Raw genomic sequence first — 26,188 nt, forward strand, 5'->3', positions numbered from 1 at the left:
ATATTTTTAATTGCATTTTTGGTGAAAGTTTACAAGGAAAATTAGGTTCCCATTTAATGATTTCTATACATATTGTTCAGTGAAACGTCACTGAACATTTTTCACAATGTGTCAACACTCTCATTATTTCCATTCAGGTTGTTCCATTTCCATTAATCTAGCTTCCCAGTCTCTCTTACCTTCTTATCTTTGCTTTAGGGTTTATGTTGACCATTTAGTCTCATATAGATGATTTTTTAAAAGAGCACAGTACTCACAGGTGATATTATTTATTTTATGAGCTCTGCTGGGTTTTTTTTTTTTTTTTTTTTTTTGTGACCTCCAGGAACAGTTTCAGTTCCAAGTTTAAAGAGTATCTCAGGGTGATAGTCTCAATGGTTCCTCTAGTCTCCACCAGTCCAGTAAGTCTGGCCTTTTTAAGAATTTGAGTTTTGTTCTACATTTTTCTCCAATCTATCCAAGATCATCTATTATGTCCCTGGTTAGAATGGTTAGTAGCAGTAGCTGGGCACCATCTAGCTCTTACGGTCTCAGGATAGATGAGGCCATGATTCGTGCAGGCTACCCATCCTGTAGACTAATTTCTTCTTTGATTCTCTGTTTTCCTTTTTCTTTTGCTCCAGAAGAGCACAGACCAATAGTTATATTTTAGAAGGCCACTTACAAACTTTTAAGATCCCAGATGCTACTCACCAAACTAGGATGTAGAACATAAACTTTATGAACTATGTTATGCCAATTGACCAAGTAGTCCCACAAGACTATGATCCTAAGGCTTCAAACTCAGTAAACTAATCTTTTGAGATGTTTGGTTATGCCTAGGAAGTATCCATAACTGTGCCCCCATGTGCTTTATTATGTATATGAATATAGGTACAACACACACAAACATGTATGTACATATGTCTATAGATACACCTATACATGCATATGCATATACCCGCATATGCCTTCTATACACATTCATACATATCTACATATGTAAACACACACTTATTTTTTGGTTGTTATTCCAGTTGTTGCAAAATTGTATATGTTACAGCATTTACCAAAATTGTCCCTTATTCTTGTGTACTTAATGTCATCATTTACCTTGGTCAAGTTGTGCAGACTTCATCCATATTTGGTATTGCATTTCCCATCACCAAAAATAACAAGTGTCTACTATCTAGAAAGTGATTCTCCCTCCCTCCCCCTTCCATCCCTGGTAACAGGGGCAGTCCTACCGTGTCCTGTAGGGTCACTATGAGTCAGAATTGACTCGGTGGCAATGGGAATTTTAGTGCTATAAATGTAAAATATACATCAGATTTCCAAGACTTGGTTTCCAAAAAAGAATGTAAATTATCTTATTAATAATTTTATGTTGATTACATGCTGAAATAATACTATTTTAGATACGGTGAGTTAAATGAAATATAAAAAGTAATTTCACCTCTTCTTTTTCTAATTTGGCAAGTAGAAAAATTTTAATCAAATATGTGGTGTAAATTATCTTTCTACTGGAGAGCACTGATCTAGAGTGCCAAACAGCCCTGGCGTTAAACCCCAGTTTTGACACTTAACTATTATGTGAATAGGTAACTTTCCTCTCTAAGCGCCAACTTGATCGTGAGTAAATTGGAAATAATAAAACTTCATTTATAAGGCTCTTGTGAAAAGTAAATTAGATAATGCATGTAAAACACTTAGCACAAGACTCATACACAGTAAGTACTCAAAACTGAGCGCTGCTCTTATTGTTACCTCCTCACATCAGGAAATGAAGGTTCCGGGCTTGGCTGTCCCAAAACCTGACTGTATGATCCAAGTAAGTAAAGTAAACTCTTGGGTCTCAGTTTCCATGTCAGAAAATTGATAGGTAATAATCTGCCTCATTGAGTTGGTGTAAGGACTGAATTTGTTTACTCAACACATACTTGTTAAGCACCTACTATGAGCCTGATACTATTCTTGGCATTGGGAAAGAGCAATAAACAAGTCAAATAACGTTCCTGTCCTCAGAGAGTTTATATTCCAGTGGAGGAGATACACAATTTTTAAAAATTATTATATAATGTAATGTTGGGTAATAATAAGAGTTATGAAACAATAGAGCAGGGTAAGTGGAGAGATAGAGATGGGAGATGCTATTTTAGGTTGGTGACAGTCCTCTCTTAGGATTGACATTTGAACAGAGACCGAGCAGACATCTGGAGAATCGTTAGAACTGAAGGAAGAATAAGCACAAGGGCCCTGAGGCAGCAGGATGCCCAGTGAGTCTGGGGAAGAAAGGGGAAGCCAATGTAGCTGGAAAGCAAGATGGGAGGCAAAAGAGGAGATGTGTCCAGACCATGGGGGACCTTGGAGACCTCAGGAGAAACTCTGGACCTCATTCTACTGTAAAAGAGCCATTAGAGAGTTTTAGGAGCCCTGGTGGTACAGTGGTTAAGTGCTCAGCTGCTAACTGAAAGGTCAGCAGTTCAAATCCACCAGCCACTCCTTGGAAAACCTATCAGGTAGTTCTGTTCTGTCCTATAGGGTTGCTATGAGTCGGAATTAATTTGATGGCAACAGGTTTGGTTTTTGGTTTTTAGAGGGTTTTAAGCAGGTTTTAAAAGGATCCCTGAGGCACATTGAAGGAGATAATGCTTGTGCCAGGCCCAGCATGATCCAGCACAAAGTAAACATGGGAGCCAGTGATGGCAGAGCAACAAGATGGGGCACAGTCAGCTCCCTGGACACCCTGAAGGGCAAGAACCCTTACATACAGAGGGGCAGGGAAGAAGTGGGCATGGATGGATAACACCTTGACAGTTTGGGAGAGAAAATTCCAAGATTGTGGGAATCAGGCCCAAGGTCACCCCAAACCAAACGCCAAACCCACTGCTGTCAATTCGATTTTGACTCATAGCGACCCCAGAGCCAATATATTCCCTCTGCCCTTAAAGCGCAAAAGGAGGAAACCAAGTCCTGCAAAACAAGGAGCCAACTCTGCTCCACCACAAGGAAGAGTCCTTTGGCCAGACTGACAGCAACACACTGGCTGAAGAAAAAATGATTTAAAAAAAATTTATAATTAAAAAAATTGCCCAAATAATGTTTATCATTACAGAAAATGGTCATTGTAAAAATGCAGAAAGTACAAATAAACAAAAAGAAGAAAAATTTAAATTCTGAAATCCTATAACCAGAAGCTACAGTAAATAATATGCTTGGCTATATATCTATCCAGATATTTATGAATATGTAAATATCAGACCTAGACTTCTTTATGTAAATACATGTGTGTTGTACATGCTTTCTAAAAATGGCATTATTCTCTAAATTATGCTATAACCTGCTCTTTTCACTTGGTACTCATATTTATTGTGTATGCCCTCCAAGGTGAATAATTTCTAAATCCATGTTATTCTTTTAAGCGCTGCATAGTATTTCATAAATGATACACCATACTTTATTCATATTCAGCCATCCCCTATCATGGGGTATATGGGTTGTTTCTAACCTGAACAAAGAACCCTGGCAATGACCCCCCCCAGCTCCCTGACATGGTATCCAGCCACGCATGTCAGTTCTGTGCTACTCACGGCAAATTCCTCAGGAGTCACTTTCAAGACATCAAAGACAACGGCGTCATAGCTCTTGCTGGCATAGTCGCAGCTCTGGCCCTCCAGAGAGTCTGAGCTGCTGCTGCCCTGTGGAGGACAGGGAGAGATGGCACCAATCGAAAAGTCTGGCTTGGAATCACTGACTCATAAACCTCAGAACTAAGGATGCAAGAGTGACAGAACTGTACAATAATAAAAGTTTCTATGGTTTAGAACTTTACTTTGGCCACTGTGTTAAACACTTCATATGCAAAATCTCATTTAATTCTCAAAACAACCCTGTGAGTACCCACTATTATTATTCCCATTTTAGAAATAAGGAAGAAGAGGCAATGTTACTTCCCCAAGGCGTCTCAGCTGGAAAACTGAAGAGCCAGAGTTTGAACCTAGTTTTTAATCTGTCTGACTCTGAAACGCGTACCCTCAATCACTGCACTCTCACACTTCAGCTGGCGGTTTAGTGGTGGCGTGAAAAAACACAAACCACTCTTCCTTCGGGGAGAATAGGCCTTGGCATCTTAGGAGGCCTGAGGAAATCATTTGTTACGTTATGCCTTTTAAACATTACCCGGGTTCACCTTTTCTTTTCTACTTGAAGTCAAGGCAGGAAATTGTTATACAAAATGTAAAACTCACGCAGCTTATTTCATGTACAGGCAGCCTGGAATTCAAAGACTGTTAGGTGATGAGGTGAGAGGTAGCAAACTGGCTTTGGAGACGGGCATGAAAGTTATATTTAGTAGACTCCCTTGTGTTAAGAAGAACATTATGAGTCTTGCATGTAAAGAAAGGGTTTCCCATAAAAGAACAAGTTAAAACTCCCCAAATGTGGCTGGTTTCATGAAACCTAACACTGCGGGGATCCCAGAAGGTTGAACATACCTTCTCTTCAATTTTATTTAATTTCATCAAACTCTTACTTTTGTGAACCAGTGGTGCTTGCCACCCAAAAATTGTGCCCTGTTCATAAATAGTTTTATTCGTCTCAACTCACGAAGAGGGATTTTGTGGTTTTTATTAACCTCAACATTTTGGACCAGGATTTAGAGAATATGCTTTTATTAATTCCTCTTTATTTCACTCTTTCCAAAAAGGCTATATCTGGAAAATCCTTGCAATCTTACTGGAAATGAGGGTACTTTTAGGCCAGTGAGGGAAACCAATAGTCAACAACTGAAAATCTGAGGTTAAAAAGATGAACGGGAACTTAAACCTGTAATTTCAATTAGCGTATATCATTAAAAGGTTTTACAAATGAGTCTGCTAGACCAAAAATGTTTAAGATGATCTTAAGCAATACATCACAGTGGTTAAAAGCTCCGAAGTCAGATAGGCCTGGTTAAAATGTCAGCTCCATACCAGTTGCTGTCTGACCTCAGGCAAGTTACTTCATTTTATGGAGTCTCAGTTATTACTACCTGTAAAATGTTGACATTAAAATCTACTTCCTAGCATTGTGGTATGGGTTACATAAAATGAAGGCTATAAGGCAGCTGGCAGAATCCCCCATTGTAGGAGATGTAGATTCAGGAGGCCTGGAGTGGGCTCAGGAATGCCTATTTAGAAGTTCCACCGTGACAAGACTTTCTCCAGAAAAGAATCGCTACTTGAAACTTTTGAAAAGTAATAAAAGACTAATCTTAAAGGCTTCTGGAATTGGCAGTCTATTCTACCTTCTCATCTTTATACACAGACCCTAAGTAGAAGATTATTTATCAATCATTCTGCACCTCTGTACCCACCTTCCAGGAAGCAGGCTAAATTAGGGTCACAGGGCTGATTTTCCTCAGGGACAGTGAAGTGTGTGGTTGGAGACACCAGCTGGAAAGTCAGAGAGGGCTAGCTTTGAATCCCCACCTGCCCCAGACTCGCTGTGTGATTTGGGGCCAGTTTATTCACCTCTCTACGGCTTAGTTTTCTCAACTATAAAACGAGGGGAGGGAGTAAAACAATAGTACATGCTTGATGGGGTTATCATGCAATTAAATGAGATAATGCCTAAGGAACATGCAAAAAAAAACTGCCTGATATATACCAAAAACCCATTGCCGTGGAGTTGATTCCAACTCATAGCAACCCTACAGAACCGGGTAGAACTGCCCCATAGGGTTTCCACGGCTGTGACCTTTAAGAGAGCAGACTGCCACATCTTTCTCCCACGGAGCGGCTGGTGGGTTTGAACTACCAACGTTTTGATTAGCAGCTGAGTGCTTCAATCACTGCACCACCAGACCCTGGCATATAAAGTAAGCACTAAATTATGGGTGTGTATATATGTTTTTCTTTATATATGTAAATGTGTTATTCAGTTACCAAAATTTAATGAGCCCTTAAATTATACATGTATTCAACAAATATTTATTGACTATATACCATGTGCCAGATACATGCATATATAGATATGGATATACAAATACAGATTTATATACACAAGTAAGTACATATATACACGTTTGTGTATATATGTATATACACAGCCACATACTTACATATACACACATTCATACACACATAGATCAGAGAAAAAAGAAGTTTTACTTTAGAAGAGTGTAAACTGTAGATGGAAACAGAAGTCCAATTCCTTAGGAAGGAAGGGAATTCTGATCTTATAACTGTCTTAGTTATTATCTTAGTTATCTAGTGTTGCTACAACAGAAATACCACAAGTAGATGGCTTCAACAAATAGCAAGTTTATTCTCTCACAATCTAGTAGGCTAGAAGTCCAAATTGAGAGTGTGAGTTCCAGGGGAAGGCTTCCTCTCTGTCAGTTCTGAAGGAAGGTCCTTGTCATCAATCTTCCCCTGTACTAGGAACTTCTCAGCAGGTGCCCTGGGTCCAAAGGATGTGTTCTTCTCCTGGCACTACTTTCTTGATGGTATGAGGTTCCCCTGACTCTCTGCTCACTTCTCTCTTTTATATCTCAAAACAGATTGACTTAAAACTCAATCTAATCTTATGGATTGAGTCCTGCCTCATTAACATAACTGCCACTAATCTCACCTCACTAACATCATAAGAGATAGGATTTACAACACATCAGAATAACACATCAGATGACAAATGGTGTGGACAATCACTCAACACTGGAAATCATGGCCTAGCCAAGTTGATAGATATTTTGGGGGGACGCAATTCAATTTATGATAGTTATCTAGTGGTGTTATAACAGAAACACCATTAGTGAGTGGTTTTAACAGCTTATTCTCTCACAGTTTAGGAGGCTACAGTCTGAATTCAAGGCACCAGCTCCCAGGAAGGCATTCCCTCTCTGATGGCTATGGGGAAAAGTCCTTGTAATCAATCTTCCTGTGGTCTATGAGCTTCTCAGCACAAGGACCCTGGGTCCAAAGGATGCACCCCACTCCTGGTGCTTTTTTCATGTGGTATGAGGTCCCTCTCCTCTCTGCTCAGTTCTCTCTTTTATATCTCAAAAGAGAGTGACTCAAAATACAACCTAATCCTATAGATTGAGTCCTGCCTCATTAACATAACTGTCTCTAATTCTGCCTCGTTAACATCATAGTGGTTAGGATTTACAACACATAGGAAAACTACATTTGATCACAAAATGGTGGACAATCACATATTACTGGGAATCACCAGTTAGCCAAGTTTATACATATTTGGGGTAGGGGGGACACAATTCAATCCATGGCAGTAACTTTGCAGTAACATCACACTGCACCTGCCCCAAACACCCACATTCATACAAGGGAATTTGTCTAATCAAAAGTTGTTTTAAATACAGATTTAAGAAGCCCAGGCAACATCATTCAACTTGGCCACCCACAAGCTTGCTGGTGATGAGAGAGGACTTTCTCTGGGGCAATGAAAAAGATGATGATGGTGATGATGATAATGAAATAGCAACTTTATTTAAACCTGTATTGGTACCATCAGGGAATTTTAAGACACCCAGAAGTCTGGTTTCAAGATCAATGATCAAAATAGGGAATTTTTTTAAAGGTTTACAAGAAACTAATTGGTTCCTATGAAACTCTGGCTTGTCACATAGGATCATTTCAAAAACCTAGCTTGACTATGAGGGCCTTGTGAGCTCAGAACACTGTGCACTGCCTTGCCAGTTTGCCACAGGGACCAGGCATTACACATTTGACACAGTGGCAATCCTGGGCCTCAGATAACACCCGCCCCTCCTGCATGCCTCTGTGCCATTACTTAGCTTGGAAATCAGATTCCCAAGCCCCTGTAGCAGGGGCCCTAGCCCAGGCCACTCTCAGACCACCAGTCCTTACAGTCATTTCCTACTGAGCAAGGTAAATAAGAACAGAGAGCCAGTTGGAATAGCTTCTGTCTGACTTCATTCCGGAATGTGTGACTTATTTATAATCAGCAGTGGCTTTTCCTGGGAAAGGTCTGATCCCTTCTTGCCACCAAAATGGAATGTGGTGCTTTCTACAACTGGACAGGCCAGGTATTTGTTTTTCTTTGACGAGAACTTCAGAAAACATACTGATCCTCAGGGCTGACTCCCTCCCAAATCTCACGCCCGGCATGGCCAGGGGCCTTGGGAGTGCTAAGAATGGTGGTATTCATGGAGCCCTGCAGCCCTGCTGTCCATGGCTCAGCTGCAGCCTCAATCAGCTGAAAGGACCCTCCCCCCTCACTGTCCCGATCCTCGCAGCTTTTATACCTGTGGAGTGGCAGAGGTGACCAACACGCTAGCCATCAGACCATTCCTCTTGTACATAGTCTCCGGGCCACAGGGAGCTTCAGGGCAGCCTCTGCTGGTGACATAACCTGTCTGGAGAAGTCCTGCAAGGCAAAGGGGCTCATAAAAACCAGACTTCAAAACCAACTTAATCCCACCCCCAGAAAAAAGCCAAGCTGGACTTGAGCAGATTACCCCAGAGGAGAACTTTAAAAGAAAGGTTAAAAACTGGTGGTCTTCAGAATAAATATGGCCCACAGATGTCTTTTGGGCTCATACAGAGTTTTGATTTTTTTTAATAATTACTAACATTTAAAAATTCGAAGACTTCACATAGAATTCTGGATCTCTGGCTTTTCTCAAAAATAAAAATGCCTGGCAATATTGGGTCCACATTCCTGCCTGATAACCATCAGCTGGGCTGAGCAGCAGCTGCCCCTTTTTACAGGAGCAAGAGCTTTCAGTCCCACTGGCCCGTGCAACCATTCCAGTACATGCCTGGCCCCTGCAGGTACCAGAGTTTGTGACTTCTGTTTTAAAAGGAAGACAGGTAAGGAAGACAACTGATTCTACTGTGTTTCCCTGTGCACCATACTGTTTCATCATCATAACAACATTGATAATAGCTAACACCCATAAAGTACTCACCATATGTCACATGCTTTACATACATTAACTCATTCTAACTCTCACAACAATCCTGAGATAGGTCCCATTATTGCATCCATACTACATGTGAGAAAACTGAGATACAGAGAGGTTAAGTAACTCATGCTTTGGCGTCTTTGGTTACCATCCCGTCACCCTTTAAGAGCCTGCTCAAGTGTCACTTCTTCTTATTACACCTGAGCTACCCAAAGCAGAGTCAGTTACTCTCAGGCCAATGTGTACATACCTCTACTAGACCACTTATCACATCATTGCACATTAAAGAACTATAGTCACTGACAGCTTTTTAGTAAGAAAGTGAGCAGGAGAATAGGGATAATATAATGGAAGAAGGGAAAACCTGGGCAATAATACCAATTCGAAGGGAACTGTAATTATCCACGCAAGTGACATGGAGGGTCCTCTGAGCTAAGATTGTAGCAGTGAAATCAAAGAGAAGGAGACATACTGAGAGAGTGTACGGACTGAGATTTAATAGAAATTCATGAGGGGTGAGGGACAAGAACAAGCTGAGGATGAATTACCAGAAGGATAGTGTGTCCTTTATCAAGGAAAGAAGTAGAGGGGTATGGTAGATTCATGGGAAAAGATGATTAACTTGGGACATGTTGAGTCTGTGGTGCCCATGAGAAAACCAACCCTGGAGAGCAATATCTAGCCCAAAAGTTCCCTGACAAAGATGGTTTGGTGGCACATGAGAAAAAAAGAGCGTCAGCCCAATCTTGAATTTATCTATAACCCTCCACACCCCTCAGCGACAGGGCCCAATCACAGAGCAGTGTCCCGTCAAAAAAACCGAGTTCAGTAACCAAAAAGGAATGTCGAAACAACCCAGGCTCTTTCCTTGCATGTCTCCAAAATGGCCAATGGCTGTTCCTTCACCCTTCACAACTGCTCCCATACCGCCCTCTTCAGCTGTCTCCTCCATCAGCTCTAGCCTGTGAGCCTTCTACCTTCCTTCCTTTTCCAAAACACTCAAAATAAAAAAAACCTTGTCTGAGCTATAAAAGACATTTGGAGGCAAGTGGGGCTATCTGAATATGAATATTAGATGATATCATTTAATTACTCCTAGTTTTTTTAGGTGTGATAATGATTTGGTGGTTAAATAGAACAGGTCCTTATCCTCAGGTGATGCATGCAACTTACCTTCAAATGGTTCAGCACAATACATACAAACAGCTAAAGCAAATACGTCCAAGTGTTAACAATTACTGAATCTAGATAAGAGGGTATATAATAGCTCACTGTACTGCTCTTTTTTTTCTGAATGCTTGGTAATTTTCATAATAAAAATAGCAAAAAGAAAAAGAGTGGACAGTTAAGGCAAGACCCTCCTCAGAGGAAAAACTGAGCTGGAGAAGCCAAAATCCTCTTTCTTGAGCTAGGAGACAGAACAGACTGAGCACACCCATTTGTTCATCACATTTGGTCTAGCAAACAAAGTCACGTGGGGCATACGAATCCCATGGCTACTGCACTTCTAAAAGCCACACGGGACTTGAATAGATTTTTCACAAAAGAATACATATGAATGGCTAATAAGGGAAATGTCATCAGGTAAATATAAATCAAAACCACATTGAAATACCACTTTACCCCCACTGGGATGGCTAGAACCTAAAAAGACAGCATCAACTGTTGACAAGGATGTGGAGAAATGAAACCCTCACACATTGCTGGGTGGAATATAAAATGATGCAGCTGCTTTGGAAAAGAGTTTTGCAGTTTCTTAAAAAGTTAAAGTCATCATGCAACCCACCAATTCCATTCCTAGGCATCTACCTTGTTGTTGCTGTTAGGTGCCATCCAGTCAGTTCCGACTCACAGCGACCCCATGTACAACACAACAAAACACTGCCCGGTCCTGCACCACCCTCACAATTGTTGCTACGTTTGAGCCCACTGTTACAGTCACTGTGTCAATCCATCTTATTGAGGGTCTTCCTCTTTTTCACCAACCCTCTAACAAACATGACGTCCTTCTCCAAGGACTGGTCCCTCCTGACGACACGTCTAAAGTATGAGATGTACTCTTGCCATCCTTGCTTCTAAAGAACATTCTGGCTGTGCTTCTTCCAAAACAGATTTGTTCATTCTTTTGGCAATCCATGGTGTATTGAATATTCTTCGCCAACACCATAACTCAAAGGTGTGAATTCTTCTTCAATCTTCCTTATTCATTGTCCAGGTTTCGCACGCATACAAGGCAAATGAAAATACCATAGCTTGGGTCAGGCACACTTTAGTCTTCAAGGTGACATCTTTGATTTTTAACACCTTAAAGTGATTTGCGGCAGCTTTGCCCAATGCAGTACATCGTTTGATTTCTTGACTGCTGCTTCCATGAGGGTTGACTGTGGGTCCAAATAAAATTAAATCCTTGACAACTTCAATCTTTTCTTCGTTTATCATGATGTGCTTATTGGTCCAGTTGTGGGGATTTTTGTTTCCTTTATGTTGAGGTGTAATCCATACTGAAGGCTGTGGTCTTTGATCTTCATTAGTAAGTGCTTCAAGTCCTCTTCACTTCCAGCAAGCAGGGTTGCATCATCCGCATAATGCAGGTTGTTAATGAGTCTTCCTCCGATCCTGATGCCCTCTTCTTCTTCATCTAGTCCAGCTTCTTGGATTATTTGCTCAGCATACAGACTGAATAAGTATGGTGAAAGGATACAACCCTGACGCACATCTTTCTTGACTTTAAACCATACAGTATACCCTTGTTCTGTTCAAATAACTGCCTCTTGATCTACGTACAGGTTCCTCATGAGTACAATTAAGTGTTCTGGAATTCCTACTCCTCGAAATGTTATCCATAACTTGTTATGATCCACACAGAGTAATGCCTTTCCACAGTCAAGAAAACACAGGTAAACATCCTTCTGGTATTCTCTGCTTTCAGCCAGTATCCATCTGACATTAGCAACCATATCCTTGGTTCTACGTCCTCGTCTAAATCTGGCTTGAACTTCTGGCAGTTCCCTGTCGATATACTGCTGCAGCTGCTTTTGAATGATCTTCAGCAAAATCTTACTTATATGTGATATTAATGATATTGTTGGATAATTTCCGCATTCAGCAGGCTCACCTTTCTTGGGAATAGGTATAAACATGGATCTCTTCCAGTTGGTTGGCCAGGTAGCTGTCTTCCAATTTTCTTGGCATAGATGAGTGATCACTACCAGCATTGCACCCATTTGTGGCAACAACTCAATTCGTATTCTGTCAACTCCTGAAGCCTTTATTTTTTGCCAATGCCTCCAGTGCAACTTGGACCTCTTTCTTCAGTACCATCAGTTCTTGCTTATACGCTACCTCCTGAAATGGCTGAACACTGACAAATTCTTTTTGGTACAGTGACTCTGTATATTCCTTCCATCTTCTTTTGATGGTTCCTGAGTTGGACAATTTTTTGCCCATAGAATCTTTCAATATTCCAACTTCAGGCTTGAATATTTTCTTCAGCTATTTCAGCTTCAGAAATGCCAAGCGTGTTCTTCCCTTCTGGTTTTCTAACTCCAGGTCTTTGCATATTTCATTGTAATATTTAACTTTGTCTTCTGGAGCTGCCCTTTGAAATCTTCTGTTCAGCTCTTTCTTTTACTTTATCATTTCGTCCTTTAGCTTTAGCTACACTACGTTCAACAGCAAGTTTCAGAGTCCATTCTGATATCCATTTTGGTCTCTCTCTCTTTTTTTTTCCCATCTTTTTAATGGCCTTTGGCTCTCCTCATGTACTACTCAGCAATAAAAAGAAATGAAATAGTTCCACGCTACAACATGGATGAATCTCAAAATCATTACCCTATGTTCATAAAGCCAGATGCAGAAGACTGTATTGTACGATTCCATTTTTAAGAAACGCCTGAAAAGGCAAATTTATAGAGATAAAAAGCACATCAGTGGTGGGCTGGGGCAGCAGCAGGGATTAACTGCAAATGGTCACCAGGGAACTGTTTGGGGAGATAGAAATGTTCTGAAACTGGATCATGGTGACACTTGCACAGCTCTATAAATTACGAAACATCATATAATCACACACTTACAATGGGTGAATTTTATGGCATACAAATTATACCCAATAAAAAAGCAGCCTCCAGGTTTGTTTCACAATGGTGATCTGAATTCATGTGCTTAACTCCCCTCCCATATTCCCTTTGAAACAATCAACAAAATATTAAAATACCAAAAATAAATTGTGCTCACATATGAAAACAGGGAAGGTTTAATAGGCAAAAAAAAAAAAAAAAAAACTTTACTATTAATAACTAAAAAACTTTGAGTCATTTCCAGTACAGAAGAGATTGTACTAAGGGGAGAAGAACCAGCCCCTGAAGCACATGTAAAGGAAAGGCCTCCTGGGAACTGAGTGGAAGGAACCTCCCAGGATAAACCCCCGTGAAAAACCCGAAGTCTTCAAAGTGGCCACCCAAAAACAGAGACTGAAAGTAAGTCCAGCTGAAGAGTTCAAAGGCAGAGTGAAGGCTGCGCCAAACTACTAGGGCTGTCTCAAACCAGACTAAATCAGCTCAACCGGATTGGGAGTCTGGGACCAACTCAGTCAGTCTGTTCTGTGCCAGAACAAACCAGCCTGACTGAACAGAATCTGTACAGATTAGTTCAAACTAGATTAAACTCGCTAAAACCAAGCCTAACAGAGTGTCATCATGGGAAGAGTAGGGTGGGGGATATAGGAGGAACTGCCAGTTCGATCCTCTTTGAGAGGATCCAACCTGCTCTGGTTCAAGGCTGAGGCAAGCTCTGCTCCTGTCTGAGTTGGCCTAGCACTCTGTGGATTGAGCCCAGACGTGCAGCCCAATCTGCTCAGCGTGGTTCATACGAGAGACTCTGACTCTCCCTACTTGCCTGACAACTGTAAATTCCTGAGTCATGCAGGCTTTAGTACAGGTGGTATGGTTCTCAGACTGGCCATCAGCTCAATTCCCGCTTCCCATCTGAAGGATGCCTCCAACTCTGCCCATTCTGCTAGAATCAATTGGTGATGCCCTTAGATGTTCCCTGTCCGCATACCAGTGATAACAGTGACTGAAGATGTAATGTGAGACTCTGGGTGAAGCGTTACATTTTTAGCTCATTTAATCTTCACAACAACCGCATGAGGTAGGGACTATTCTAATTCCCAGGAAACTGAGGCACAGAGAGGTACTATAACTTACTGCAAGTTAAGTGGCAGGACTGGGGGTTCAAACTCTGGTCAGTCAACATCAGGGCCTGGCTCTTACCCACTCCTGGACACAGCCTCCTCGAAGAGCCCAGGGGAGGGCTGGATGAGAAAATGCATGTGAAACGCTCTGTCCAGCCCAGACACAGAGCAAGCACAATCAAGGTTATTGGTTACTATTAGTGTTAATCTAATTTTACAACGCGCTATTCATATATACCTATTCTTTTTCCTGAAACAAACAAAAAAAAATTGAATTAAGTTTTAAAGAAAAACCAGTGTCATATTTTACGAAGCCAGGGGCCTCCACTGCTGGGAAGGAGATGCCTACCTGTGGGCTCCAGGCCCTAGGGGAGTCCAGAGCTCCTCCTCCAAGGGGTCTGACCTGCTCCCCCCTCACTGTGACCCCAGCCCACCTAGAGGCAAGTATGACAGCTGCAGCATCTTACTCATTATGCTTTCTATGAGAGCCTTAGGCTGGAAAGAAAGACAACGTTTGTTTCCGATCTGACTCCTGCATGTCTCGCCACTGAAAAAACAGTCTAATTTATGGGTAGCAACTCTCAGACAAGTGATATTTCACATGCTAAGAAATAACAGGCCCAAGCAAAACGAAGCATCCTTTCCAGGGACCAGAGAAACCCCTACCCATCCACCTGTGGTTCCCAACTCCCGCAGCAGGGATCAGACTCCCATGTAGGAGTCCTGCCCAGCTCAGGCCCCTCCCTGAGAATCACTTTCCAACCCCATGGAAAAATCCCTGAAGGTAAAGGACAGTGGCTGCCAAGCCAGACAGACTGGACCAAGGGGACTACCTGATTCTCCTGGAAATACAGGACCCAGAGATACTAGTCTCTGCTGGTCAACCACACTGAAGTGCTACAGCCTCAGAAGCAGACAGTGGCCAAATCCTGCCATTTCAAGAACAGTCTTGTCTCAGGGGAGAGAGCAGGAGAAAGCAGATGCCTATGTCTGAAAGAAAGAGCAGTGACCCTGGTTCCCATCCTTCAGAGCCCATGGGATGCCCCGGGCCCCGGTAATAAATGCCTCTTTTTTGGTTTCAGGTAGTTAGAATAGGTTTCTAAAAGGCCTTAACTAAGGCTATTTCCTAAATACTAAGTTCATGCCAAGCTACAGGAAACCTGACCCCTAAAACACAGGTGGCTCACTCAGAAGAGGGAAGATACGCACCACTTACTCATTCATTTACTTAGCTCCTACCACATGCTAGGCATTGTTCTAGCCAGAAATTCTTAACCATTTTTGTTCCTTGGATCCTTTGGGCAATCTCATAGAGCCTATGGGCCCCTTCTCAAAGAAATGTTTTTAAATGGATAAAATTAAATTATACAGCAAGCCAATTCATACAGGATTACCCAGGAAACCAATTATATTAAAATATAGTTATCAAAATATATTAAAAAAACAATTCTTATGTAGTAATTTGTATTTTTTCAAGTAAAGAAATACATGAATATTTATTTATTACTGCATTAAATAACAAGACCTATTGGTGAGTCTAATAACTATCATGATTCAAAGTAGTTATGAGAATAAATACTCTGAGATACCCACAATAACTGTTCTACTGTATGAAAACATCTGTGATTTCTATTGGTGACAAGGTCCCAGGTACTGTTAACATTGCTGTGATTTGTTACTGACATTAATAACCGAGCAAATACTAAATTTCAGTTAAAAATTAATAAAAGATCCCTTTGACTACTGTGTGTAGTACTGGACTGGATAGGCCAAAAACGAAAGGTAAGAGATGGCGATGACCTGGACTACTGATGGTGGGAAGAAGGTGATGGATTTCAGAGGTGTTCTGGAGGTAATATAGACAACACTTACTGGTGGGCTGCATGCGAAGGGAGAGGAAATGAGAGGAATCAAGGATGACTCCTAAGCTTGAGACTGTTACAAATGGGTAGATTCATACCCAACAGTCACATGCTGCTCAGTACCGCATTCAGTCAATACTCATCTACTGAGCACCTCTGGTATACTAACCATGCGGATTCAGAGTTGGAGATGACACAGCCCTGCCCTCAAGAGTTCTGCAGCGTAGTGGAGGGGAGAGAACTGAATAATACTCACAGGACATATGCTATAACAGATCGTAGGCTCACTGGTACATAAAGAAAGAGGTGACTAATTGCTTTGAGTATCAAAAAGGACATTACTGGGAAGAGCCATCTGAGCTGGGTCTTAAAGGATGAGTGGGAGTGTTTCAAGTAAAGGGTAGGCAGAGGATGGAGAGGGCACTGTGAGCATGTGCAGAAGTACGGAGGCATGAAAGGGCATATGAGAAGCCAGTGTGCCAGGAGCAAGAGGTAGTACATTTCTCCTTCCATCTTGCCCCAGCCCATGCCCATCTAGATTAACACGGGCGCTGGGGACACAGGAACAGATAAGACAGGCAGGATTCCTTGTAGAGTTAATGTTTTAATCGATAGTCCAAACACTACAACCACAGCAACAACATTTTGCCTTCTGTCCACTCCTTCATCCATTCAGCAAACTCTGTAAAATTTTCCCCAAGCCCTGCTCTGTGCAGAAGAATCAAATCCATCAGTCCTTAGTCTCAAGGAGCTCACATGCAGTCTGATCACCACCACCATCAGTACAATATATTAGGCACCTACTTTGTGCCAGGCCCTGGCTAAGAGCTTTACATGCAAAACAAACGAACAAAATGAGGCTCAGAAGAGATAAATGCATCTATAACGTCAGAACACATATTTAAACACATCTGCATTGGCTACTTCCCTACTAGACAGGGAGGCAGTCTGGTATAACGGTAAGAGCATGGGATTTGGGCCCTTACTGGCTTTAAAAATCTGTGCAAATTAATCTGTACCACACCAAAAAGCCTATTCTTTCCACCCTTCTTCTGCCTCTCTCACCTCTTACACACACACACACACACACACAGGCTGCTAATGCTTCCTCAGAAACCAAAACACTGCAGGAGAAAAAGCAATTCTCATGATGTAACTTCTTAAGAACGTGGCAGTTGTATCAGAACCACAGAAGAATCCCACATCTCTTTTTTCTACTTATGACAGAACTGGTCTTGTGTGTGTGGGCTCCTGCAGAGGGAAAGGAAAATCCCATATGCAATGTTGGTTTCCTTCCAAACTTTGAAAATTCTCCTTCAACATTTCAGGTTCAGGAAACCAAGAAAATAACTTGAGACAGTCTGATGCAGACCACTGTTGAAAAGGTAGAATTAATCACTTTTTCCTAAGCTTACCGAGGTTATTTCAAAGAAAATACACAGATCCAGGAATGTTCAATTACAAGAGAGTGATTTCTTCCAAATGTCTTAGACAAGTATAGAAATGGATCCCAAACACCGTTTAAGAGCCGTTTCCTCAATGTGGGGATGTGCTGCTCTCAGTAGGCTTGGTTGCAGCTTGCTCCTCCTCCTTTCTGTGCCTTGAACAGAAGCTGCAACAAAGACAAATAGGAAGGAAGCAGAGGGCCTCTGCCCACAAGCCCTCCACCAATTCTGCAGTGTACTTTATGAGCAATGAGTGTACACAGACACACATATAGACTGCGTCAACCACAGCCACAGCATATGGATTTTTTTAATGGTCAGAAAGTTTCCCATCAGAGTAACCATCACCCTGGGGCTGGCCCACCTGCCAACAGCTCAAGAAAGACCCCCTCTGTGAGGACGGCAATGCTGTTATCTCTACTTTCTCCTGACCCTCTCCAAATTCTCCAAACCTCCTTTCCTGGCAAGCACCAATGCCTGGCGGCTTTCAAAGAGAGGCCCTGGCCACGTAAGCACTTGTCAGACTTGAAATGCCATCACTCACTGCTGTGTTTACTGGCTCCCTCCTCCACTGCATTCAAACCGCCCCTCCAGATGTTCAACATCCAAAATCTTGCCTCCTCGCTGAAGGAGAAATGATGTGCTGAGGAGGGTTAGATGGCTAAGGAGGCACCACTGTGTCCAAAATGCCACGTGTGGCTGTGCCTCTGTGGAGGGCAGAAATCAGCAGAGCTTGGGAGAGGGGGCTGATCTGGGGACAGACTGAAGGTCATCTGTACCGATATCACAAAAAAAGATAAAAATTCTAAAACTGAGCAAACAAAGAAAAAGGCTAAGAAGGGCACTTTCTTGGGGGAAAGCAAACAACTACATTATGGAGTTGAAGGAGGGACCAGCACAAGCAGATCAGCTAGAACTTCCCCATCCTCCACACAAACACTTGTATTCTACTCTTGCAACCAAAGGGCTCCCCCTTCACAAACAAGGCTGAGAAAAGAAGTGAAGGAAGAAAAAATCATCACCTGCAGCCACTACCTGGTGAGTGAGACCTGATTTTTTTCCACAGGAAGGGGGGATGACTTTAGGAAAATGGGAGGGAAGCCTGGGATCACTTGTGAGGACGGCCTTAACAGGAGCTCCATGCAGGAAGTGGGGGAACAAGGGAAAAAAGAAAATGAGGGTGGTCGATTCAGTACATCCCAGACACCTATGAAGGCCCTGGGACCATCCTCATGGGGATCGCTCCCACTCTGGAAGCCTGGGTGGTGAGTGACACTTCACTCTTCGTATACTAGGGATCACAGTAGCCAGGCCATCTTCCCAACTCTGTACAGCTCTCAACAGCTACTTAATCTTTATCCAGGTCCAGAGAACATTTGCTTTGAGGAAAAGCAGGCAAAGTTATCTGGAACCAGAAGGGAAGGAAGACTGCCCCACCCTGGGCAGCCATCAGCAGGGATAACCACTCTCTGTAGAACACGGTCGTACCTCACCACCTCCACTACTCTGAGCTAAGCCACCATCATCTCCTGTCTGTACAGCTGTGACAACCTCCTAAGCAGTCACCTGCTTGCACTCTTGCCACCTTATGGTGTACTCTTCACAGAGTGATCCTTTTAAAACATAAATCAAAAACTCACAGGCCTATATGCCAAAAAGGGTGAATTTTACTGTATGTAAAGCATACCTACCTGGAAGAAAACAGGCTGCATCCCAGATCTTCCTCTCCCCAGAGGGATGCCACAGAAATACCCTGAGCCATAAAGGAAGATGATGCCTGCCCTGGGCAGTGACTTTTTATATGGAAGCAGACAGTGGAAAGACTAGAAGAATTCAGTCAACAGTTTAAGATACTGCAGAGCCATTCAGAATGGAAGCGAAAACAGGCTCTGGGACCTAATGGCTAGAGTGTCCTGGGTGTACTGTCAGGAAAAGCCCATAGGGATAAGAAGCTTCTACTGGTAAGAATGCTCTCCAGAAAAAGGACAGCAAGAGATGAGAGTGGCAAATTAAGGATAGGGTTTTTCCAGGGACTAGGGGAGACTCCTAAGCATGTTCTCAGGCTCAAAATAAGGAATTAGTGAAGGGAAAAATATTAATGAGAAATGCAAGAGAAAGAAGGGATACCTGACTAAGCAAGTCTCAGAAAAGCCGGCAAGGGGGGCACTGTGTTATCTGCTTCCTCTGCAACTGGAGAGACAAGAATGGTGGCTGGCACCTCAGCAAGGGCAGCACCTGGGAGAGTCCCCCTGGGCTGCCTCCTGTGGGCCTGAGAACCTTCTCTCCACAGGGAGTGCCAGCCAGCCCTATAAACAATACCTGGAGGGTTCGATGAGGTCTCTCAGGTAACATGATTTTATTCTTTAAGTACATTAAACAGAATCACAAAAACCAGAATGTAAATTTCATCCACTGAGGCTCTGATGTGATCTTCTGTTTTCCTCCATGCTAAGGTACTGGTGAAGTCAGTATTGCTAAGAATAAGGGTTCCCTTTATCCCCATCTGGGTTTGTCTTCTTATGTTGCAAAGTTCTGCTTCTCCTAGTCCATTTGCCCAGCTGTTCCTGTTACCCACTGGTCTGCTACTTTGGATCAAGGCTCTTACTGCCCCATGAGAAACACAGGCATCTCTCATGACTCAAGACTCCCATGCTGTCATCTGCTCTGGGGATGACGCCTCTCTCCACAGCTCAGAGCTTCCACTCCCTTCTCTGATCTGAGAAGCAACAGCAATCTGAGAACTCTCTGTCTGAACCAAGGTGATGGAAGATGTATTATATTTGTGTTGGGTATCCAAGTCTTGACTGGGGATCAAAGACCTAAACTTGAGCTAAAAGTATAAAACTCTTAAAAGAAAATATAGGTATAAATCTTTGTGATCTTGGATTAGGCAGTGGTTTCTTAGATAACGACACCAAAAGCACAAGCAAGCAAAGGGCAAAGAGCTTGAGTAGACATTTCTCCAAAGACGACATATAAACAGCCAGCAAGCACAGGAAAAGATGCTCAACATCATTAGTCATCAGGAAAATACAAATCAAAACCACAATGAGAAACCACTTCACACCCACTAGGATGGCTACAATCCAAAAGACAGACAATATGGCCATCTAAAGAACATCTATTGGTTCCATCACGTTTGGAGCAAAGGAGAATGAAGAAAGCCAAAGACAAAAGGAAAATATTAATCCAAAGGACTAATGAACCACAGCCTCCAACAGCCTGAGCCCAGAATAACTAGATGGTGCCCAGCTACCACCACCAACTGCTCTGACAGGGATCACAACAGAGGGTCCCAACCAGAGCAGGAGAAAAATATAGAACAAAATTCAAATTCATAAAAAAAAGACCAAACTTACTGGTCGACAGAGACTGACGGAACCCCTGAGACTACGGCCCCTGCTAACTTGGAACTGAAGCCACTCCTGAAGTCCACCTTTCAGCCAAAGACTAGACCCAAACCCAAAACCAAACCCAGTGCCATCGAGTCGATTCTGACTCATAGCGACCCTATAGGACAACGTAGAATTGTCCCATAGAGTTTCCAAGGAGCTCCTGGCAGATTTCAATTGCTGACCCTTTGGTTAGCAGCTGCAGCACATAACCACTACACCACCGGGGTTTCCTAAAGACTAGACAGGCCTAAAAAATAAACAACACATATAAGGAATGTGCTTCTCGGTTCAATCAAGTATACGAGACCAAATGAGCAATACCTGCCCAAAAGCAAAGATGAAAACGCAGAAGGGGACAGGAAAACTGGATGAATGGACACGGGGAACCCGGGGAATAAAGGGAAAAGGGAGAGGATGCTGACACATTGTGGGGATTGCAGCCAAGTCACGAAACAATTTGTGTATAAATTTTTGAATGAGAAAATAATCTCCATTGTAAACTTTCACCTCAAACATAATAAAATTAAAAAAAAAAAAAAAAGAATAAGAAACGTAATTTCCAGAGACTCTTAATTACGTGCTTAATGTCAAACATTCCAGCAAAGGACAGTCCTCATAAGTCAGAATTTAAGAGCTGTCTGCTGAGGGGGAAGGGCAGATGGTGAGAATAAGTCACTTTCTATATTCTACTGGGCTTTTAATTTTAAAAATATGTAATACTTCTATAACAAAAACTCATGAAAAACAAGACAATAACAAATGCTGACAAGAATGTGAAGAAATTGGAACCCTCCTACACCATTGGTGGGAATGCAAAATGGTACAGCCACATTGGAAAGCAGTTTGGTACATTCTCAAAAAGTTAACATAGACACAATGAGATACCATCTCACTCCGACATTACTGGCACAAAGCAAAAAAACAGAAAATAATAAATGTTGGAGAGACTGTGGGGAGTTTGGAACTCTTATGCACTGCTGGAGGAAATGCAAAACGGTACAACCATTTTGGAAAACGATATGGCACTACCTTAAAAAGCTAGAAGCAGAAATACCATATGATCCAGCAATCCCACTCCTAGAAATATACTCTAGAGAAATAAGACCCATCACACAAATAGACATGTGCACACCCATGTTCACTGCAGCATCGTTCACAATAGGGAAAAGATGGAAACAACCTAGGTGCCCATCATCAGATGAGTGGATAAACAAACGTCGGTACATATGCACAATGGAGTATTAGGCAATGATAAAAAAAACAATGAGTCTGTGAAGCATCTCACAACATGGACGAATCTGGAGGGTGTTAGGCTGAGTGAAATAAATCATCACAAAAGGACAAATATTACATGAGGTTGCTGTTATGAAAACTCATGAAAAGGTTTATACACAAAAAGAAACAATCTTTGATGGTTACGAGGGAGGGGAGGGGTGGGAACGGAAAAACACTAAATAGACAATAGGTAAGTAGTAACTTTGGTGAAGGTAAGACAGTACACAATACTGGGGAATCCAGCACAACTTGTCCAAGGCAAGGTCATGAAGCTCCATAGACACATCCAAATTCCCTGAGAGACCAAATTACTGGGCTGAGGGCTGTGGGAACCATGGTCTTGGGGAACATCTAGCTCAGCTGGCATAATAGTTTATAAAGAAAACGGTCTACATTCTACTTTGGTGAGTAGCGTCTGGAGTCTTAAAAGCTTGTGAGTGACCATCTAAGATGCTTACTCCACTGGTCTCACCCCATCTGGAGCAAGGGAGAAGGAAGAAAACCAAAGACACAAAGGAAAGATTAGTCCAAGGGACTACTGGACCACAACTACGACAGTCTCCACCAGACTGAATCCAGCACAACTAGATGGTGCCCACTACCACTACCGACTGCTCTGACAGGGATCACAGTAGAAGGTCCCAGACAGAGCTGGAGAAAAATGCAGAACAAAATTCTAACTCACAGAAAAATAAAAGACCATACTTACCGGTCTGACAGTGACTGGAGAAACCCTAAGAGTATGGCCCCTGGACACCCTTATAGCTCAGTAATGAAGTTACACCTGAGGTTCACCCTTCAGCCAAAGATTAGACAGGCCCATAAAACAAAACGAGACTAAATGAGCACACCAGCCCAGGGGCAGGGATGAGAAAGCAGGAGGGGACAGGAAAGCTAGTAATGGGGAACCCAAGGTCGAGAAAGAGTGTTGACATGCCCTGGGTTTGGCAACCAATGTCACAAAACAATGTGTATTGTTTAGTGAGAAACTAGCTTGCTCTGTAAACCATCAAAAGAGTTTTTCAAAAAAATTTTTAAGTTAACAGTTACCATGTAACTCAGCAATTCCACTCCTAGATATATACTGTTGTTAGGTGCTGTCGAGTCAGTTCTGACTCATAGTGACCTTACGCACAACAGAACGAAACCCTGCCCGGTCCTCCATCATCCTCACAATCGTTGTTATGCCTGAGCCCATTGTTGAAGATGTCTCCACACAAAACTTGTAAAGAGATGTTCAATCAGCATTATTCATAACGGCCAAAAGGTAGAAACAACCCAAATGTTCATCAACTGATGAATGGATAAACAAAATATAGTGTATCTATAGAATGAAATATTATCAGCCATAAAAAAGGAATGAAGTACTGACTCATGCTACAATACAGATGAACCTTGGAAATATTGTGCTAAATGAAAGAAGATGGACATAAAAGGCCACACATTACATGATTCCATTTATATGAAATGTACAGGAGAGGCAAATCCACAGAAATAGAAAAGAGATTAGTGGTTGTTGCCGGGGGCCAGGGAGAGGAAGGAATAGGGTGATAAAATTGTTCTGGAAATAGTAGAGATAGTTGCACAACCTTGTGAGTATACTAAAAACCACTGAATGTATAAAGGGATGAATTTTACAATATATAAATTATACCTCAATTAAAAAACAAGAGAAAAAAGAATAGTTATGGTCATGAACAGGACAGAAAAGAATAAATAGGCTGAGGATTAGATGAGACTAAAGAGACTCAACGACTAAACAAAATTGAGGGATCCTGGAATAGAAAAGGGACATTAGGGAAAAAAATTGGTGAAATTTGAAAAACGCCTATAGTTAATAGTATCGTACCTATAGTTTACAGTATCGTATTTGTGTTAGTGTACCTACATTAATTTGATAACTGTACTATGGTTATGTGAGCTACCAACAATGAGAAGCTGGGTGAAAGATATAAGTGAACACTCTGTACTATTTGCAATTTTTTGTAAATCTAAAATTATTTCAAAATAAAAAGACAAAACATATTTAAAAAGGGATTCTGCATCTCACATCCCACGCACTCCCCACACATACTCTTTACAACTAGGCCTAAAAACAGCTGCCTTGACATTTCCTGTGCAAAACCATTATTTAAGGGTTACAGCTCTGGGGTGCTGGTTCAGGTACTTTATGCCTGTTAGGTGTAGGATAAACATACACCGTTTAAGATGGACAGTGGATGGGGTGGGAAACAGCTCAACCTAAGCAGCAGAGGATCCCTCCCTACTTTCCCCCCCTCTCTCCTAGTCCCTGCAGAGGTCAGAGAATTACTGACCTGACTAGTAACAGTTTAGGACACAGATTAGGCCACATTCATTAGCAGAAGTGTCACAGAGGACGAAAAGGTCACACACTTGTTTAAAGCCCTCTCTTTTCTCTCCTACTCCCCACTGTGGAATCTATGAAGTGAACCAGGACCCCTCTTTTGGCCCCTCTATGAATCCCCCATGAACCCCTTAGTGTACCTACCTGGCCTTCAGGTACCTGTACACTGCTGCTAGCCAGAGGATAGTAAGGGCCCAAGATCCAGATCACACTTATGGGAAGTGGGAGGCCTCCTTTGGGCTGTGAGCCCAGGTCACTTGCTGTAATCCAATCTTGATCAGACAGCCCTGTATTAGAGTACCAGGTATTTTATAATCAGGGTCCTTTAATTCTCCTTTGCTGCTGTTCCTTCCGTGATTAAGTACCTCAGAAAAACCTCAAAGCAGGAATGGGAGGTTGGTAGAACAGGATACCCACATTCTTAGGCCTTCTTGACAAATACCATCGTGTCCTGTCCCTAAGCCCTAAGACTCATAATGAACACCTAAAGCTTCCCACCAAAAAAGGAAGGAGCCATCTACAGAAAGTGCAACAGGTGGCAAGGTCTGGGTGGAGAAGGGGAAGTAAAAAGTCTGGGCCACACGTGAGAAAGACAGGAATAAAGGACATAGTCCACGAGGTTGGAGCAGAAGTTTAAAACATCCACCTAGTGTCAGGTGGATCATTCCAAATGCCATGGCAAATGCTGCTGGGGATGAGAGTCAAGTGGAGGTACCAAAAGTGAACAAGAGAAAAAAATGACATTTTACCTGAAATTATATGAATAAATTATAGTTTCAAGACGACGAACTGGATCTACACATTGTCTCCCTCCTCTCCAAATATTATTGAAATGACCAAAGAAAAAATTAGAAGAAAAAAAAATCTGTTGCAGTGTTGAAATACAGGGCAGGATGCCATCAATGAATCAGAAAATATGAAGAATTTCTAGAAAATATGAAGCAAATGGAATTAAAGAAAAAGCTGAGTGTTAGACATCCAGCCATAAAATCAACCATTTTCCTCCATATAAACAAAATAACTGGCTAGAAAATGAAATGGCACAAGAGCCCACAAACAAAAGGGGAAAAAAAACGCCCTAGAAATAAAGTTTAAAAGAAATGTACAATAATCATTTGAAGAAAATTACTACAATTCAAAAATCATTTAAATCAAAGAGGAGACATTTCACTCCCCTGAATAAGGAGACAATATTGTAAAGACATCAATTCTCCCCCAATTAATCTATAAATAAAACACAAGTTTATTCCATATCCTAGGGGGATTCATCTTGGAACCTGACAAATTGATCTTAATTTCTATCTGGAAGAATAATCAGAAGTAGCTAAGAAGTTTCAAACAAGAAGTATAACGAGAAGACCTTTACTTCAGGAAGCCTCAGTCAATACATGAATATGTTGCTGGCACAAAGAGAGGAGTCATCAACAGAACAGTCCAGAATACAGTCTCAAATATATATGAGAATTAACACATGATCAAGACGGCCTTTTAAACCGTGGGGAAAAATGGATTCTTCCACAAATGTTGATGGAACAATTTACTATTCACTGGTGAGGAGGTGCGGAAACCCTGGAGGCGCAGTGGTTAAGAGCTTGGCTGCTAAACAAAAGGTCAGAAGTTCAAGTCCACCAGGCACTCCTTGGAAATTCTATGGGGCGGTTCTACTCTGTTCTATAGGGCCACTATGAGTCAGAATTGACTATGAGTCGGAATCAATGGCAACAGGTTTGGCTTTTTGGGGGGGGGG

General features: G+C 42.0%; 1 protein-coding gene across 11 annotated transcripts in view; it reads right to left on the reverse strand.

The window, feature by feature from the left end:
• Window positions 1-26,188, reverse strand: part of RALGPS1 (Ral GEF with PH domain and SH3 binding motif 1) — a 407,684-nt gene that overhangs the window by 335,814 nt on the left and 45,682 nt on the right. For 8 of the 11 annotated variants that reach the window (XM_064291413.1, XM_064291410.1, XM_064291417.1 and 5 more), the window contains 2 exons: window positions 8,246-8,367; window positions 3,570-3,677 (listed from right to left, as the gene is read on the reverse strand). In XM_064291413.1, the coding sequence (XP_064147483.1) occupies window positions 3,570-3,677; window positions 8,246-8,367 (230 nt within the window). Of the gene's footprint in view, window positions 1-3,569; window positions 3,678-8,245; window positions 8,368-17,376; window positions 18,955-26,188 lie in introns of those variants that run through there. The other 3 variants (XM_064291416.1, XM_064291415.1, XM_064291412.1) reach the window with 2 other exon arrangements.

The sequence above is a fragment of the Loxodonta africana genome, chromosome 9, assembly GCF_030014295.1.
Source record: "Loxodonta africana isolate mLoxAfr1 chromosome 9, mLoxAfr1.hap2, whole genome shotgun sequence".
Lineage (NCBI taxonomy): Eukaryota > Metazoa > Chordata > Mammalia > Proboscidea > Elephantidae > Loxodonta > Loxodonta africana.